The 19,664-nt window shown below is 36.3% G+C and overlaps 1 protein-coding gene across 1 annotated transcript in view; it reads left to right on the forward strand.

Moving 5' to 3' along the window:
- Positions 1–19,664, forward strand: part of USH2A (usherin) — an 825,608-nt gene that overhangs the window by 555,206 nt on the left and 250,738 nt on the right. Inside the window, exons 40-42 of the mRNA XM_030936493.1 lie at positions 84–712; positions 12,176–12,510; positions 13,418–13,540. Coding sequence (XP_030792353.1) covers positions 84–712; positions 12,176–12,510; positions 13,418–13,540 — 1,087 coding nt within the window. The remainder of the gene's footprint in view (positions 1–83; positions 713–12,175; positions 12,511–13,417; positions 13,541–19,664) is intronic.

A 19,664-nucleotide genomic window follows, 5' to 3' on the forward strand; every position in this document is an offset into this window, starting at 1 on the left:
CAGAGCTATCACTCATTTTAGCTTCGACGAGAGGTGGGACGTTTACAAGAGGTATCACTTTCTGTATTTGTTTTACTTTACAGAACCTGGACATGTAGTTCCTCCGATTCTTCTGGATGTGAAGTCAAGAATGATGTTGGTCACCTGGCAGCATCCTAGAAAGTCCAATGGGGTTATTACCCATTATAACATTTATCTACATGGCCGTCTATACTTGAGAACTCCAGGAAATGTCACTAATTGCACACTGACGCATTTACACCCATATACTGCCTATAAGTTTCAGGTAGAAGCCTGCACTTCAAAAGGATGTTCCCTGTCGCCAGAGTCCCAGACTGTATGGACACTCCCAGGGGCACCAGAAGGGATCCCAAGTCCAGAGCTGTTCTCTGATACTCCAACATCTGTGATTATATCTTGGCAACCCCCTACCCACCCCAATGGCTTGGTGGAGAATTTCACAATTGAGAGAAGAGTCAAAGGAAAGGAAGAAGTTACTACCCTGGTGACTCTCCCAAGGAGTCATTCCATGAGGTTTATTGACAAGACTTCTGCTCTTAGCCCATGGACAAAATACGAATATCGGGTACTGATGAGCACTCTTCATGGAGGTACAAACAGCAGTGCTTGGGTAGAAGTTACCACAAGACCCTCACGACCTGCTGGGGTGCAGCCGCCTGTGGTGACAGTGCTAGGACCCGATGCAGCCCAGGTAAGATACTGACTGTTCTCTCTCCTTTGCAGATTTAGGAATGTACCCTGGATTGACTCTGTGTTGAACAGAGCCATCTACTGACTAAACAAACACATTTGTTGTTTTAGGCATTCACTGGAGAAACTGGGTTTTGGCCTTTGGCCCAAACTATCTTAAATTCGATGTCAGTTTTTCATTTCTCCCTGTATCCCCTTAATTATAATGTTGAGATGCTTCCATTTGCCTCGCACACCTGAAATACTTTGAATGCCACAAAGGGATGCTTAGCTTAACCACCACGTCAGATTTAAATAGATCAGAAAATGAGAAGAGATGGGAAAATACGGAGGAATGAATTAACATATTAACAAAATTTTCCATTACCAATAGTCTGGTATTTTTTAATAATCAAAGAATCAAGTAATGGGGAAAGAAATAAAAATAGCATATTAACGGGCTATCCAGAAAGTGTTCAATTATTCACCTCATTCTATTGGGAATGAACTCTAGAGGAAAGGATAACTACCATTGTTTTGGCTGGCATACAAACTTCATTCAAGGGAAATTAGTGTAACCAAACAGGAGGGAGTTTTGTAGCTTAGAAGCCTCTTTTGTGTAAATACACACATGCTTCCATGGATTCAGTCTTGTACTACTGCCAAAAGCATTGGTACAGTAGCTTGCTCACCGGAGCACAAAACAAAGGACATTTGCATAACAGCAAAGTTCATCTGCTGAAATTATTACTTGGATCTATGTTGTGTGTTCTCTCTCCCCCACCAAAAGCAAACACTAGGTGATGCTAAACAATGTAAATTGTTGAAGAAATTTAATTTAACCTACAGTCTAAAAGTTACTTTTAAAAGTCTTTGTTAGTTTTAATATGAAGCTGGTCAAAGCAACACACATTTTTGATATAAATATAAGTGTATAGAATTATATTTATTAAGCACCAATGGGAAATGAATTTTAAGTACATGATATACAATGTTTATCGGATGAATTGAGCAATGTAAAGAATTGCTTTTGATTCAAAATAGAAACAAAACCAAAACCCAAGCCTAGAGTTAATAATCATTCCAGGAATGACTTTTTTTTCCATCCTGGGACAATTTTGTAAAACTTTGGTAGCACTACCAATCACTATGATGCAACAAAACAAACACAGTCTCTTTACAAAGGCAACACTCCATAATGGACATGGTTCAGTATTATTTCGAATAAAAATGTTATAACTAGGCGTTACTGATTGTGGCCGATCTGAAAAAGAGTAAGTATTTTTAAGCCAGGCGCGGTGGCTCAGGCCTATAATCGCAGCACTTTGGGAGGTCCAGGCAGGCAGATCACGAGGTCAGGAGATCGAGACCATCCTGGCTAACACAGTGAAACCCCATCTCTACTAAAAAATACAGAAATAATCAGCCAGGCGTGGTAGCGGTCGCCTGTAGTCCCAGCTACTCGGAGGCTGAGGCAGGAGAATGGCATGATCCCGGGAGGCGGAGCTTGTAGTGAGCCGAAATCCTGCCACTGCACCCCAGCCTGGGCAACAGAGCAAGACTTCGTCTCAAAAAAAAAAAAGAAAGAAAGAAAAGTATTTTCAGAAGAAGAACTCAGTGCACGATTCTACTTGACTCACCATATATAAACAATAATCAAAAGTATCAAGAACCTAGAGAAAGTTGCCTGGCTTTTTCTTCACATTTTTACCCTCTTTTGATTTTATAATATCATCCAGCAATTAAACAATATACATGGCTTGTCAGTTTGCTAGAGAAGTTTAGATTACCGTGGCTAGAAAGCTGAATCTCATAGGCACTCACCTGAGGCCACAACGCAGGAATCTAAATGTCTCTAAGAAGGTGTCTGAAATATATGAACATTGTACACTAGTAATATCATTCTAAAAACTCACACTTTTAATTCTCATCTTATAACTAGGAAATAGAAAGTTATCAATAAGAAGAATCAGCAGGAACATTCAACTGAGTCTAGTATTTAATGCTATATACTATTTAAATAGTATTAAGATAACATACCTGTCTTTCAGTATTATTGGCTCACACGTTCAGAACGATCTTAAGACTTTACCAAAGCAGACGTTCTCGTGATATAGCTTGGCTGGTAAACAGAGGTATATGACTGCTAAACAATGACTTCTCTTTGTAAAATATGAGATTTAAAAGTCAAAATTGCAAATAGAAAATATTTTATATGAAATAACAGAAGGATAGTCATTAATGCATTGGTTAAGCAATTAATTTAACTATTTATCATAGAGGGTTGTTCCAGGTATTAGGAGGGATGACGGAAATTGTCAACAATATTAACAACAGTAACAATAATAATTTCAGTTCTATTGACATTTACAGAACATCAGTACATGAGTGTATGTCTTTGTAAGTGCCTCTTTTAGGCAGTGGGGTCACAGAAGAGATCAAGATAAAGTCCCTAGCCTCATGGCAATTACATTTTAGACAGAATGCAAACAAATAACTAGGTAATATACCTGGAAGTGATAAGGACTTGGCAGAGAAGAATAAATTGAGTGTAGAGAAGTACGGAATACTAGCTGATAGGGTGGAAGATACTACAAGGAGCAGAGTTGGTATTTCACCTTAGTGTTACTCGTTTTGTGCCATGTGTTTTTTTTCTCCATACAATGCCACCTGTAAGAATTACAGTCCAACAGGGAAAGCAAGAGAGACAGCACATACTTAGGCCAACTAGAAAATAAATTAAATGTAACATATTAGCAAGTACTAAAAGAGGCAATATGACTTGGCATAAATATGAGCCTTGAGAAAGGTAAATTGGAGAGCACAGCAACATAGATGAAATAATATTCTTAAAATCTTATTTAATTACAAGAAAAATAAATATATAATGTCAAAGAGTTGTGTCACCTGAAAAAGTGAAAGCCATGCACTTTTATTTAATATTTAATCACCTAAGAAAATTTATTTCATTTTATAAGGTTGGTAAAAATGCCCTACTAAGACCTAAAACAGTTCAATGAAACTATAGACTAATTTCATATATGAATACAGATTCAAAACTTTTAAATAAAAGATTACCAAATTGAATTAAGCAGTATATTAAAAGAATGATATACCAGGACAAATTGATTGGATTTTAAAAATGTGAGGATGGTTCAACATCAAAAAATCTATCAACATATTTCTTACATCAACCAATTAAAGTAGAAAGCCCATATGTTTTTTTTTTTTTTTAATCAATAGATGCAGAAAAAAGACATGCAATTCAGAAGTCATTTCTAACAAAAAGTCAAAGTAAAATCAGATTAGGACCAAGGTACTTAAATGGGATAAAGTCAATGTATAAACTGCTGCACTGAAGCCTTTAATTGAGGACTGATAAGAAATAATATGTAAAAATAACTAAGTTGCATAACTATGATGCAGCCAAAAAAAAAAAAAAAAACTTCTTTTATGGTAATATCATGAGCCTCTAAACCCTGATGCCCCTGTCCACTTTTTCATAGGTAATGCGGAATAAAATAGAGTAACCCTGCAACTGTCAGCTCCTCTTATACAGTAGGGTCCTCACTCAGCTCAGGCTACTGAAGCCACCAGTCTTGGCAGGTGCGCCACAAGGAACAGTGTCACCCAGACCACAACCATGTGTAGCTTCCTTCCCTCTGCTGTGTACACTTAGGGTCACTCATTTATGGGTCTGATAATGAACCAAAGTTAAAGGAGTTGAGTCTTAGTCATCATCCTCATTGACTTTTAAAGATGGGCCAATGTTTGATGTCTACTTAAAATAAACCATAGACAAAATGTATAAATATTTCACAGAAGGAAATAAAATAATAATGAAAATATATTCATTGAGTTCATGTTATGTTCTAGAAATTGCTTTCATTTAATTCTTACTGCAACTATGTCAGATAAATGCTATTGCTGTTCCCATTTTACAGACAGGAAAACTGAGTATGAGGGATTAAGTAATCTGCATAAGATTACATAAGGAGTAAGAGTTGGAATTCACACCAAGGCAATAGGGTTCTAGAGCCCGTGCTCTTCTCTACTTCTTTACACTGCAACAAGTGGAAAAAAAGTGCAATCTTCCTTGATGGAAGGACTTAATTCCCTAACAAGACAATCCTTCCAAAGTCAACATATAAACTGAGCATCCTTCAAATCAGAATGCCAATGTTTTTTGTTTGTTTTATCTCAAAGTGGATAAAATTATTTTTTATTTTTTATTTTACTTTAAGTTCTGGGATACATGTATAGAACGTGCAGGTTTGTTACATAGGTATACATGTGCCATGGTGGTTTGCTGCACCCATCAACCCCTCATCTAGGTTTCAAACCCCGCATGCATTAGGTATTTGTCCTAATGCTATCCCTCCCCTTACCCCCGACCCCTTGACAGTCCCCAGTGTGTCATGTTCCCCTCCCTGTGTCCATGTGTTCTCACTGTTCAACTCCCACTTATCAGTGGGAAGATGCAGTATTTAGAATATGCAGTGTTTGGTTTTCTGTTCTGGTGTTAGTTTACTGAGAATGATGGCTTCATGGATGAAGCTGGATAAAGTGATTTTAAAGTATAAATAGAAGACTAAATGATTGAAAATATTATAGAAAATTGTGAAAGAATAGTGAGGTGGTACTTTCTGTAGTACGTAAACTTACTCTAAAGCCATCGAATTATAATAATATGGTATTGGCATTAAAAAGACAAATGGTCATTGCAACCAACTGAGAGTTTAGATATAGATATGAGTGTTTGTTGAAATGACTTATTGTAGGTAGAAGTTGCATTTTATTTCATTGGTAAAGAATGGTTTCCTTTAAAAATGATACCAGCCTGACCAACTATCCATGTGTAAGGGAAAAATAAATCCCTTTATCATATCATACTATAACTAACTTCCCGTAAGTTAAAAATGTTAATGTTAAAAAAGTAAAAATCTTAGGAAGAAAAGGAGAATATCATGAAATCTAAATGTAGGGGAGCACTTTCTAAAGAAAAAAAGAAACTCAGTAGCTTAAAAAAAAAGATAGCTGTATGTAGCTAGAAATAATCTGATTGATTTTCTAAGGTGTAAACTGCCCACACCCCACCAAAAAAAAGTTAACATCTAGAAGATAGATTGGGAAAGTACATCTGTAAGACATACTACAGACAAATCAATTTCACCTTAATATACATAGACCGTCTAATAATTTATAATACAAGATACTTTAATAGAAAATAATTTAGGTAAGAGAATATATTAGGTTGTTGTAAAAGTAATTGCTGTTTTTACCATTAAAAATTATGACAAAAACCACAATTAATTTTGCATTCATACCTCACATAAAGTCAAGGGAATGAAAATTAATTCAAGAAACAAGCAATACTGGCAAAAACTAATATCAGTAATTTCAAGAGTTTGTGGAGGCACAGATCATGGAAAATTTCATTGTTTGTGATAAAGTGAATTTCCCCAACTTTTTAAGAAAGTAGTACATCAATAATGATAAAAATTAAACATGCATTTTCCTTTCGACATGGCTATCCTTAGTAATCTTTTCAATGCGAAATAAACACAAGAGTACATATAGCATACATTTTCAAATATTATTTTTAGCATAAAATAATGTCAGGAGGATTAACAAATCATTTGTTTTCAACCATAAAAGGAATATTATGCAACCATAAAAAATAATAGGGTGTGTCCATAATCAATTAAGTCTGAAAAGCAAGTTGCAGCATAAGGGGTAGAGAAGATTTTTTTTCTGTGAAAAGTTTTTTAAAAATAGAAGAGAAAGAGAGAGAGAGACCTAGGATAAGCATGAGTGTATTTGCTTCGCTTGTATGAACATACAAAAAGTATGGAAGAATAAACTTCAAACTGTTACCTTTTCACCTGAGTGAAATAAAACAGAGCCACAATTAATGTTTCTTGTATATATATTTATACTCTTTCTCTGTCTGATTGAAAAAATACAAATAGAGTATTTGAAATTAAAAATTAAGATTAATACTTTTTAAAGGAAAGGAAGACTTTTTGAAAAACAGCTTGATTTTTATTTCAACAAATATTTCTTGCACATGTTATTCTGTATGAATTTTTCAGGGGAGTCCATCATAAGAGGAATTGCTACACTGTACAGAGTCAAATATTTCCATGTGATCTTTCTTTATGGTACATTTGTATCTTCTGTTGACAAAATACTCTGAGAATTATGCAATCTTATGTCTACATATGATGGCAAGGATTGTCTCTTTACATTAGACAATGAGGGTTCCAAGGCCCGGAGATGTTAAATGTTTTGCCTAAAGCCACACAGCTTTGAGACATTTGTCATCTCTTAGTCCATTCTTAACTCATTTATCAATCTTTATAAATGCTCTTATTCATAAAGTTCTTAAAAATAGTTTGATGGAGTTAAAGACGTAAGGAAGTTGCTTACTATGCTTTTGGATGTTACTCTTTTCAAGCCTAAAGCCAATCAACTAACCTGCATGTCTAAGTTTCTGCTTAAAATGGGGAACTTTGAAGGTGCCATGATTTTTTAGAGAGACTTTTCAGGGATGTAAAACAGCTGCTAAAAGTCAATCATTCCTTAAACACTTAACCAGCAATTTAGCTGTCCTATTTTCTGAAGACTTATAATAAATAAACAGAAAAAAATGGACATATAAATCATTAAGAACCACTCAAATAAAATAAATCATTATGATAGGAAAGCCATCTCTGAAGTAAACATTTTATTTCCAGTGCAAAACTGTAATTCTATTTAAAAGTTTTAATGTAATACTATTGTTTTAGAGAGCACATTTCTTGCTTATTCAGGCCAATAACACGTTCTTTTGTCTGAATTTTTAGGGATGTGACAATATTTCTTAATCTTTATTATATACAATGAATATACAAAAGGTCAGGAAATTAAACAAACTGAAAGTTTTAATCTCATACATTTTGACCACACATATGATAATAAATGTGGTCTTAAGCATAGAAAAGAATAGAATACAATATTTAGTTAACTGGCTCCTTAAAATTCTTGGACACGGGCCGGGCATGGTGGCTCACACCTGTAATCCCAGTACTCTTTGGGAGGCCAAGGTGGGTGGATTACCTGAGGTCAGGAGTTCGAGACCAGCCTGGCCAACATGGAAAACCCCATCTCTACTAAAACTACAAAAATTGGCCGGGCATGGTAGCATGTGCCTGTACCCCCAGCTACTCAGGGGGCTGAAGCAAGAGAATCGTTTGAACCCAGGAGGCGGAGATTGCAGTGGGCCGAGATCTCGAGTGGAGAGCACCAGGCTGCTGCACTCCAGCCTGGGTGACAGAGTGAGACACTGTCTTAAAAAAAAAAAAAAAAAAAAAAAGTCTTGGACACATTGATTGAGACAGAGTTTCACTCTTGTTGCCCAGGCTGGAGTTCAATGGTGCAATCTCTGCTCAGTGCAGCCTCTGCCTCCCTGGTTCAAGCAATTCTCCTGCCTCAGCCTCCCTCCCAAGTAGCTGGGATTACAGACACCTGCCACCACACCCAGGTGATTTTTGATATTTTTAGTAGAGGCAGGGTCTCATCATGTTAGCCAGGTGGGTCTCTAACTCCTGGTCTCAGGTGATCCACCTGCTTCGGCCTCCCAAAGTGCTGGGATTCCAAGCATGAGCCACCACACCCAGCCAACACGTTCATTTTTAATAATGGCTCCAGGGTATTTTCAGGAGGGTGATCAAATTAGATACCATCTCTGTTGGCCTACTGACTATAATAACGATATCCTTCTCTATATTGTTATAAGAGATTGTTTTATATAGTTCTAGAAATTTTCTATAGAATTAGATTCATTTCTTCTAACTCACTGCTGTCAAAAAGCTATATTTTTCTGGCCGGGCGCGGTGGCTCAAGCCTGTAATCCCAGCACTTTGGGAGGCCGAGACGGGCGGATCACGAGGTCAGGAGATCGAGACCATCCTGGCTAACACGTTGAAACCCCATCTCTACTAAAAATACAAAAAATTAGCCGGGCGAGGTGGCGGGCGCCTGTGGTCCCAGCTACTCGGGAGGCTGAGGCAGGAGAATGGCGTGAACCTGGGAGGCGGAGCTTGCAGTGAGCTGAGATCCGGCCACTGCACTCCAGCCCAGGCGACAAAGCAAGACTCCGTCTCAAAAAAAAAAAAAAAAAAAAAAAAGATATATTTTTCTAAGTTTGTAACTTTTAAAAAAATAAAAAATAGGTTTTAGATGGAAACATTTATAGTAGAAAAATAGGGTTTTTTTTTTTTTAGATCTTGAAATGTTTATCTGCAGAGTCATTATACCAAATCTCTTAATCTCTGCTGGTAGATATCTTATTCAAGTTTTATTTTCTGAACGCTCTTTCTCAGTCTCAATACCAAGTTCCAAATCAATTCGCTGTTAGCTCAACTACTAACAGAGACTATCTCCTAAGTATTAATTCTTTTTTTAAATATATATACTTTAAGTTCTAAGGTACATGTGCACAACGTGCAGGTTTGTTACGTGTGTATACATGTGCCAGGTTGGGGTGCTGCAGCCATTAACTCGTCATTTACATTACATATATCTTCTAATGTTATCCCTCCCCCCTCCCCCCACCCCACGACAGGCCCCAGTGTGTGATGTTCCCCTTCCTGTGTCCAAGTGTTCTCATTGTTCAGTTCCCACCTATGAGTGAGAACATGCGGTGTTTGGTTTTTTGTCCTTGTGATAGTTTGCTGAGAATGATGGTTTCCAGCTTCATCCATGTCCCTACAAAGGACATGAACTCATCCTTTTCTATGGCTGCATAGTATTCCACGGTATATATGTGCCACATTTTCTTAATCCAGTCTATCATTGATGGACATTTGGGTTGGTTCCAAGTCTTTGCTATTGTGAATAGTGCCGCAGTAAACATACGTGTGCATGTGTCTTTATAGCAGCATGATTTAGAATCCTTTGGGTATATATCCAGTAATGGGATAGCTGGGTCAAATGGTATTTCTAGTTCTAGATCCTTGAGGAATCGCCACACTGTCTTCCACAATGGTTGAACTAGTTTACAGTCCCATCAACAGTGTAAAAGTGTTCCTATTTCTCCACATCCTCTCCAGCACCTGTTGTTTCCTGACTTTTTAATGATTGCCATTCTAACTGGTGTGAGATGGTATCTCATTGTGATTTTGATTTGCGTTTCTCTGATGGCCAGTAAGGATAAGCATTTTTTCATGTGTCTGTTGGCTGCATAAATGTCTTCTTTTGAGAAGTGTCTGTTCACTTCCTTTGCCCACTTTTTGATGGGGTTGTTTGATTTTTTCTTGTAAATTTGTTTGAGTTCTTTGTAGAGTCTGGATATTAGCCCTTTGTCAGATGGGTAGATTGTTAAAATTTTCTCCCATTCTGTAGGTTGCCTATTCACTGTGACGGTAGTTTATTTTGCTGTGCAGGAGCTCTTTAGTTTAATTAGATCCCAAAACAGAGATATAGACCAATGGAACAGAACAGAGCCCTCAGAAATAATATCACACATCTACAACCATCTGATCTTTGACAAACCTGACAAAAACAAGAAATGGGGAAAGGATTCCCTATTTAATAAATGGTGATGGGAAAACTGTCTAGCCACATATAGAAAGCTGAAACTGGATCCCTTCCTTACACCTTTAGCAAAAATTAATTCAAGATGGATTAAAGACTTAAATGTTAGACCTAAAACCATAAAAACCCTAGAAGAAAACCTAGGCAATACCATTCAGGACATAGGCAATGGCAGAGACTAAGTATTAATTCTTTAAAGTGTTGTCAAGCTCTGACCTGAACTCTCAAAGTATTCTGGTCTAAGAGGCAAGAAAAGCCGTATTTTTCAGATTAGTCAGGTTGAATTTAGCTCTGATAGCTCTTATATTTTCATTTATGTTACAAATACCAGGAAGCCCTCTGAGTTGGAGTTTGACCTTGACTCATTTTTCAGGTCCACAGACAGCATTGCACCTCCAAAACAACCAGAGTCCTATGTCTCTTCTACAACCTTTGCTTGTTTTAGGGTGTTTTTAAAAATACTCTCCACATCCAGGCAAATCCTCTATGTTTACAAGGACCACATCTGAAACTTCTCTTCATCCCAGCCTCTCTTCTTAGAACTCTCCAAAAAGTTTTTTTAAGATTAACAATGATTTCATGCCCTGCAGTATAATTTGGTAGATATTGGCCTGTTGTTAATTATAAATTACCAAATTAATCATCAAGCAATTGCCCAGCTAACATGCGGTGAGAGCCCTTTTTGTCACCAATTATTAGTAAGACCACTCTTTAAAAAACCTCAGGTCATAGTCCTCCTGGATGAAACCTTTTCCCCTTGATTTAAGATAGAAAATTATGGTCAGTCCTTCTCCATTTTAATTTCTATATTGCTCCTCTTTGATTTGCATAGAGTTACGAATGTACATATAAATATGTCACCTTGCAGAAATCTGTCTCTTAAGGTTTCAAAATAACTGTATTTAGGGAAAAAATATAATCTAACAAACTATGACTACAATTCCTAACTGAACTCCACCTCTGTGCACATGGTACTAAGTGGATGTACAATTTATCCCTGCTATGAAGAAGCTTACGGACTGGGACATGAGATATACATCCTGGCATTTATATAAGGTGCACTAGAAGGTACCAATAAAAGAGATGAAACAGGATACATTGTAAACTAAATGATTTTTGTCATGGCCTGTGCGCATTTTTTTAGGATCTCTTTCCCCATAAGAACATGAGTGTGTTACCACTATGCTCCTATATAGTTTAGCAAGAAAAGAAAATAAACTTCAGACATTCTAGAATTCTATTACAAAATGTTGTTTTTTCTTCTGTTGCTCAAGTCCACGTTTTATCTAAGCACAAACATCTTTGGCTTCCCCCTCTTAAAAGCTTTCTATACATTTTCTTATCCCAGAGAAGAGGATGTGCTGTTAATGCCTTAATTGCTAAGTTATATATAAGTAAGATTCAGGAACTCAATTTCCCATCTTTAGAAAATACGAATAATGTTTTCTCTTTCCCTTCCTCCAAGAAAAAGTGACTTATTTAGCAGGCACACTAACAGTGCAAAGAAATGAGTTCCGATGTTTCATTTAATTGAGTTATAAACATGAAAACTATCAAATCCTATGCAACCCTATTGAAACATGTGGATGTGTGAATTTTCTCCATGTGTTTGCTCTGTGTCCTTCAGAACACCCATGGTGGTGATGAATCACTGAGGTGTGTATCAGTCTGACAGTCATAGAAAGTGGCAAGACTGAAAGCCAAACCCAGGAAACAGCATTTCATTTAGCTCCTGGAGTACTGCTAATTGATCTCAAACCCTTCATTACTGTCTAGTCCTAAGGACTCAGGAGAATACAGGTGTTTAGAAAATGACTTAACTGAAAACAAAATTCTAGGCCTTGTGAACTTCAATTGCTCTATTCCTGTATTATCACACTGATTCTAAGTTTATCTTTCATTTCAGGTCACTTGGAAACCCCCACTCATCCAGAACGGAGACCTACTTAGCTATGAGATTCGCATGCCTGACCCTCACATCACTATAACCAATGTGACTTCCGCAGTGTTAAGTCAGAAAGTTACTCATCTGATTCCTTTCACTAATTATTCTGTCACCATTGTTGCTTGCTCAGGGGGTAATGGGTACCTTGGAGGGTGCACAGAGAGTTTACCTACCTATATTACCACTCACCCCACCGTACCTCAGAATGTTGGCCCATTATCTGTGATTCCACTAAGTGAATCGTATGTTGTGATTTCTTGGCAACCACCATCCAAGCCAAATGGACCTAATTTGAGGTAAGAGAAGGTGACTATGATTTTCATTTTGCTATGGTCCTTATCTCTCCGAGAAGTGGGGAAGTGAAGGATTCACATACAGTGCATTTCTGTATGAACATAGAACTAACTTGGCATTGAATATCCACTGACTCATATCTTTCACACACTACCATACTGTACACTTCAACTTATTATGGAAACATCAAAGTTTATCAAAGTAGAAATATAATCATCATATTTGAAGAACTAAAGACCCTTGAAACCACAATCACCATTCTATAAGGATTTGCTACATAATCTGTCACTTCATTTTCAACATATACTTTTATTATATGTTAAGCAAACCTGATGTATGTTCTATATGATACATTTGCACAAATGTACCTCAAAATTCTAAGGCTAACACGTAATTCTTTGGCACATTATTAGCATATGGAAACTTGTGAGGAGTGTGGTCAGTGATCCAGATAAGATAAAAGAAAAGAGCTGTGAGTCAGAAATTGTTTCGCAACAACCCAAACTTCATACTTGGCTGAGAATACAAAGTTGATAATATTATCATTGTTTATAAAGTATTGATAGTCGTAGGAAACCATTAACTTGATAAGCTTTGTGTATTTCTACTTTGTGTAAAACTGGCAATAAAGATTTGGCAAATCTAACATAGAAGAAATCTAAAATGCTATCATTCTGGCAGATCATAGTAAAATGTGAATGCAACTGATTGTTCAAACTATTAAATATATGGAACTTTTTCCAGAAAAAAAAATTATCTGAAACAAAACCACATAACTGTAAACTTAAAATGTTGTTCTTTATGCTTGCACACATATATCACAAGCACATGCCACAAAACAGCCTGAGTTTTGGTAATCTCAATACTAGTTGAGCTAATCCTGATGTTCCTGCTTGTCTTTTGCTTTAGATATGAGCTTCTGAGACGTAAAATCCAGCAACCACTTGCATCAAATCCCCCAGAAGATTTAAATCGGTGGCACAATATTTATTCAGGAACTCAGTGGTTTTATGAAGATAAGGGTCTTAGCAGGTGAGATTACAAAAACTATAAAAACAAATGCTGGCATTTAGTTCTGGGCATGTTGAATAGTTCAAAGTATCTTAGTGTCTTCATTGTGTGAGCGTGTTATCAGTTATGCAATAAAACATGTTTGGTTATTATCTGTGGTATTGATCATCCAACTGTAACAGTCAGCATGTTTAATGTTTTCCATCTTAACTGCATGCTTAAAATAAGCCTTTTGAAGTTGAACTTGTAGATGTTCAAGCCTTAACCTATTGCCTTTGTCACAGCTCTATCTAAACATAAAATGTAATGGAAGAATTTGGAAATATTGAACACATACAAAATGGGGAAAATTCCTGGCCATTTGTAGAATGCTTGCTATTTCTAGAAATGACTTATAAATGAATTATAATGACTTATGATTGATTGTAAGTTATTGATTCAGTCTACAAAAAAATTTAGTGAGCAGGATTGGGACTCGAAATAATTCAATCTAGAGTTTAAAGACATTAAGTTAGGACTAATAGGTGATGTTAGAATAGGGTGCTACATGTGAGGGTTAGGAGATCTGGGCTCTGCTTTATCCCATGCTAGAGAACTAGCTTTGTGATGTTAAGCTACAAAGCTTCACTTCTTAAAAATCACTTAACTTCTCTGGGCTTCATTTTTGTTGTCCATCAAATGAGGTGATTTTATAGAATTAAATGACTTCTAAATCTTCATGAGTTCAAGCAATGTGATTAAATTTCCAAAAACATGAATGTTATTTTATGAAAACGCCTCGATCATATGTTTCAGTAACTTTTCTATCTGGGTCATTATTTTTCTAGACCCACCACTGGGTAGCTGTAGTCTGAACCCTGTTTACCACTCTAGCCTTGTCTCCCATCCCTTCCTTACCAAGGCCTCTACATTCCAGCCACATTTGCATTGCATTCAGTACCTCCAACATACAACACTTGCTCCTTCAGCTTTTCCCCATAGTTGGCTTTTCCTGTTGCCTGACTAGATCATCTGCCATGTCTTAGCCTAGAGGTTTCTTCCTCTAGGAGGCCTTTCCTGCCAACCCTCTTGCTGGTCTGATTCAGCTCCTCTGTAATATTTCCACAGGACATCCCCTAACATATCATTATTGCCATTGTAGTGTACTGGCCTGACTGTTTGTCTGAACACCACGTTATATTATCAGATCTACCATAAGGCAGGGCTGCAGTCCTCATGACTCTTTCTTCAGTTCCTAGCATGGTGTCTGGCACATAGCAGCACATAGTGCCCTGCACCTGAATGCTTCAAGGAAAAACATTTTAGCTCAATCAAGAATTACTTGACTTCTCTGCACCTTAGGAATGTTATAGCTGTAGTGTTGTGTCTCTGGGGAATGGCAAAACTAAGGAAAAGTCTCCCGTCCTCTTAAAAAGTTGTCATGGGAAAACATCCTAGTTCTTGTAAGATTCTCAGAGAGAGGCATAGCATAAATCTGATCAAGCCACAGAATGAACTATATGAAACTGCCACTTTTATAGGTGAAGATTGGTCAATTACTAGCAGATCCATGTTGCTCATCCTAAATTACCATGGTCATTATACTATTCTCAACTACTTTTGATTCATTATTTACTTGATTTGACATCCCTATATGATTTTCACTTCAGTAGAAGAAATTCATTTATTTTGCTTATTTTTGCTTACTATGTGCTGAGGCACTGTGATAAGGAACGAAAGATAAATACATTTTAGCCCTTGCCCTCAAACAACTGACAATCTAGTGGAGATACCCTTTCCGCCGCCCTCTCCGTAGAGAGTGTGATGTATATTAATTGCTGTCAGAGTTATCTACAGAGTCACCAATTCTGCCTAAAGAAGTCATTTCAAATAGTAGCTTCCTGTGGTCTGTGAACTCTAAGTGCTTAAATATAACTATTTCCAAAAATAAATAGAACCTGACTATTTAACATTACTGAATCTGAGTTTTAGCAATGAGATACTCAGTAAAAATGAAGAGAAAGTCTCCAAAAGTTAATTTTGTTTCTTTACTCAAGAAATGAAAACTTATTAAATAATTAGGACCAAAGCCATGAAGTGAGTTATGAATTTTTAGTGATTCCTCTAAGGATTCTTAATGAGAGGTTAAAATCTAAGATTTCAGGAAAAAATAAAATGAATTTCCACAACTTAAATTGAAATATAAATGACATAAACACACCCATGACAGCTGCTTCTGGAAGGGAAGTGTGCTGATAACAAAACTGTGTTGAAGAGATATTTTGACTAGATTCATAATGCCAAATGTCATTTTTTTTCTGGTAGTACTTGCAAAGATTGTTTTTATTTATTCGAATAACAGCTACAACTTACATACAGCTTGTAGAAAAAAGAAAAGCATTTCTTCTTAACATTCAGAGTAAGTAGCGTGAGTCTTTATGAGAATCTCTTTTTCTAGCCCTCTACCCTTTGTAAGTCCATAAAAAGTTAGGCGTGCCTTTAGCCCAAGGGGGAGTGTCTTACAAATAAGAGAGAAAACCAAAACTTGGTCACCTGGTGGGGGGATATTTTTCTGTTTAAAGGAAGTGATCTTGTTTGACCAGATGGTGCCTCTGGCCACCTTGGCAACATCTGGGGCTCCTTGTTCCTGCTGGTCTGCTAGTGGTCTCTCAAATTGCAGACGGGGATGAAGCTGAGTATTCGTCACGTGTTGGTTCACATCTGTGTTACAGTTTCTTCATGGCCCTTCCTTTGCCTACATTTGTTTTGCTGATTTATTTGTTTGGGCAGGTATGTTTTCTTGAGTTTTTAATTGAATTCTAATGTCTTTGGGAGGAATATGTAATTTCCTGTTCTCCCCAGATTCTACCATCCCGATTTCCTTCTTAACATCTGCATAAATAAAAGGAGCACTGAAGTGTTTCTTACCATCTTGACTTGACTATCACCATAGTTACATTTAGAATTAGCTTTTAAATGGCACTTCTCCTGATATAAAAAGTAAAATTAAGATTCACTAGACATCTTTTTATGAATATATTTGTGACAGTAAATATAAGTTGAAGCCAATTTCCTAGTTCAAGTGGTCTATTTTGGCGAAGTATGTGTTTATAATGTATAGAAAAGCACCAATTTAATTTAAAGCATCATATTTGGAAATTCAGATCATTCTAATAGCTATTTTTTCTTTTATATCTACATGTACAAAACAGTCTCAAGCCAATTATCCAGATAATTTAATTCTAACAAAAATACTTTTTGCTCTTATGGTTATCTTACATAAGGAGTAAATTTGTCTAAATTGCACAGCTAGTTGCCTCATTATTGAATTTTGCTCTGCCTGTGTAGACACGAACTCCGTATAACTACAGGTTTATACTGCTTGTCAGTTTTTAACTTTTCTTCCTTAATAATTCCTTGCAAAGTGACCAAGTTATGGTTGTTGGGGGAACTATAATTTTGGGTTTCCTGACATTTTCATCACTTGGAAAATCTGGTGAACGTGCTGTTATCACCTGGAGCTGCCGATGTGAGTCAGGCAGAGTTTAACAAGAGGGCGACGACCTCCTTCATTTTAAGCGTCAATCTACCCTTACAATTTTCAGCACCTAACAACACTGCCTTCGCTCCTGAGTGATCAGATAAAGCTGCTAAGAATACAATGAGCATGTTCTCCTTTTCGTTGTGGATTTAAAAAAGAACAAGTTATAAGAAAGAATAGGGTTATTTCACTATTATAGAGAAAATATTCACTTGCAGGTTGTAATTTAGATTTATAAATTAGCTTTCATTAAGTTTATGAAGGAAGGCATGTTCTAATTGCTATTCCTTTCAATTATTTATAAATTTCTCAGAGTATTTTTTTTTTTTTACAATGACTATTTGGATGGAGACCTCTATGTGATTCCTCGAGAATCCACTAATTGTATTGCATTTAAATTAAAACATTCAAAATTAACACATTTTCATTTTATTTTTCAAAGAAGGGTAAGACTTGTTTAAGATGTAAATGCTTAAGTTAAACATATCATAAATTCTAAGTTTAAATCTTATCGACATATATTTTCATGTATATTTTTAAACCTACTAAAATAAAGATATTTCGAGTCCTAAAAGAGATGCCATTTCTGTGGGGATAATTTTCAAAAGAATATAACTTTTGTTTCTCTCCTTTGTAATAAGATTAAATGTGTGTAGATGGCATCTTTATCTTTGCTAGTATGAAAGACTGGATCAGTTCCATGACACGTGTTTCTATAATATAAATAATTTCGGGTTGTAGCTATTAAGTAAAGAAGTTAACTTTGAACATAGAAAGGGCAAGTGAAAGGAAGGCTTCTCCCATGACTACCAAGATGAGGTAGATGCTATTAGTTTCTTCCTTAATAGGTGAATGTGAATAAAAATTGGGTCTAGGAATGAAAGCCAACTTCTGTCAATGCTGGTATGCCATCTCATAGCCATGTACTCAATTCAAAATGAGTAAACATGTATTTCACATTCAAATTAAATTGGTCACAGTGTTTTTTCCCATTGGATTTTTTTTCAATGCTTTACATTGCCCTCACAATGTCCTTTTCTGTGTTATCACATTAAGTGTTACCTCATTGTATTAGCCCATTTTGCATTGCTGTAAAAGAATACCTGAGGCTGGATAATTTATAAAGAAAAATTTACTTGGCTCACGGTTCTGCAGGCTGTACGAGAAGCCTGGTTCCAATGTCTTCCTCCAGTGAAGGCTTCAGGGAGCTTTTACCCATGGTGGAAGGTGAAGAGGGAGCAGGTATGTCACATGGCAGGAGAGGGAGCAAGAGGGCGATGAGAGGAGTGCCATGCTCTTAAACAACCAGCTCTCCCCTGAGTTAATAGTGTGAGCGCTCACTCATTACCGCAGCGATGACAGCAAGCCATTCATAAGTGATTCACCCCATGACCCAAACATGTCTCACTAGGGCGCACATCCAACATTGGTGATCACATTTCAACATAAGATTTGGAGGGGACAAATATCCAAACTATATCACTCATGAAAACTGAGCTGCTAAATCCAGAAGGATGTGTTTTGTCATAGGAGGTTTTTTCCCCTAGTGTTTTCTTAGAATTAAAAAGAAAAACTACTTTCATTGTCTGTGTTTCTTTCTCATGTTGATGACAAAGTAGAACAAAGATGGAAATTATTGCAAAATTGTCTGAGGTCTGATAATTCTGGTAGTGTAGGTATAGATAGCTACAGAAACATAACAGCTTCAACTTTCACTCATAATCTAAAATGTCTCACATTATAGTAATATTCAAGCATGATAAACATTACTCTTCAATTTTTGAAGCAAAGATCTTCAATACTATTTTTAGAATCAACAAAAAGATGTTTTAAAGTGCCTACCATCAACTGAAAATTTTAATAGCTATAGACTTAAGCAATGGAAACAGTATTGCGTTTTTCTTTGTTTGCTATTCCCACAAAAGATTTGAAGATGCAAGGAACAGTATGCTTTATGAGGTTTCTCAAATCCACACTTGTGTGATGGTGTACTCAAGCATACTTTGGGTTGTGGCAGAGATGAGGAAGAGTTAGTGGAAGAAGTAACTAAATAGCCTGCATTTTCAGAAGCATGATTTATATTGGTGACCATATTGACATATGAATTCTGTTAGGACATCAATAAAGTTGACACATTTTTAATTCTGATGAAAATAACCCCAGGCATTCTGCAGCTGCCCTGAATAATTTTATTGGTTTCCCCAAACATATCAGACCCTTCCAAGGTACAAGTCTTCACGTATTTTGCCCTGGACAAATGTCTTCAGTGGACAAAATACCACTTCTTATCAAAACCTGCCCCAAATGTTACCTCCTCCATGAAGACTTCCCAGATGGATATGGTTAAATTAGATGCTTCATCTGATGTGTGTTCAAAGAAAAAGGAAGAAGTGAATAAATACTTTAGATGCTCTCATTTAAAAACATATTTCTGTAAAATTTTATATATACTATGGCTCCAGGTGGACAGATAACAATTTTATTATTTTTAACATCTGGCATATTGGTAATATCCAATAAATATTAAATGAATGAGCAAAAGAATGAATGAAGTGATGTATTAAATATGAAAAAACAATATAATTTGTTTTCAAAATATTTTTAAAAGGAGCACTTTGCTAAGTT

Source organism: Rhinopithecus roxellana, chromosome 8 (assembly GCF_007565055.1).
Source record: "Rhinopithecus roxellana isolate Shanxi Qingling chromosome 8, ASM756505v1, whole genome shotgun sequence".
NCBI classification, from domain to species: Eukaryota; Metazoa; Chordata; class Mammalia; order Primates; family Cercopithecidae; genus Rhinopithecus; species Rhinopithecus roxellana.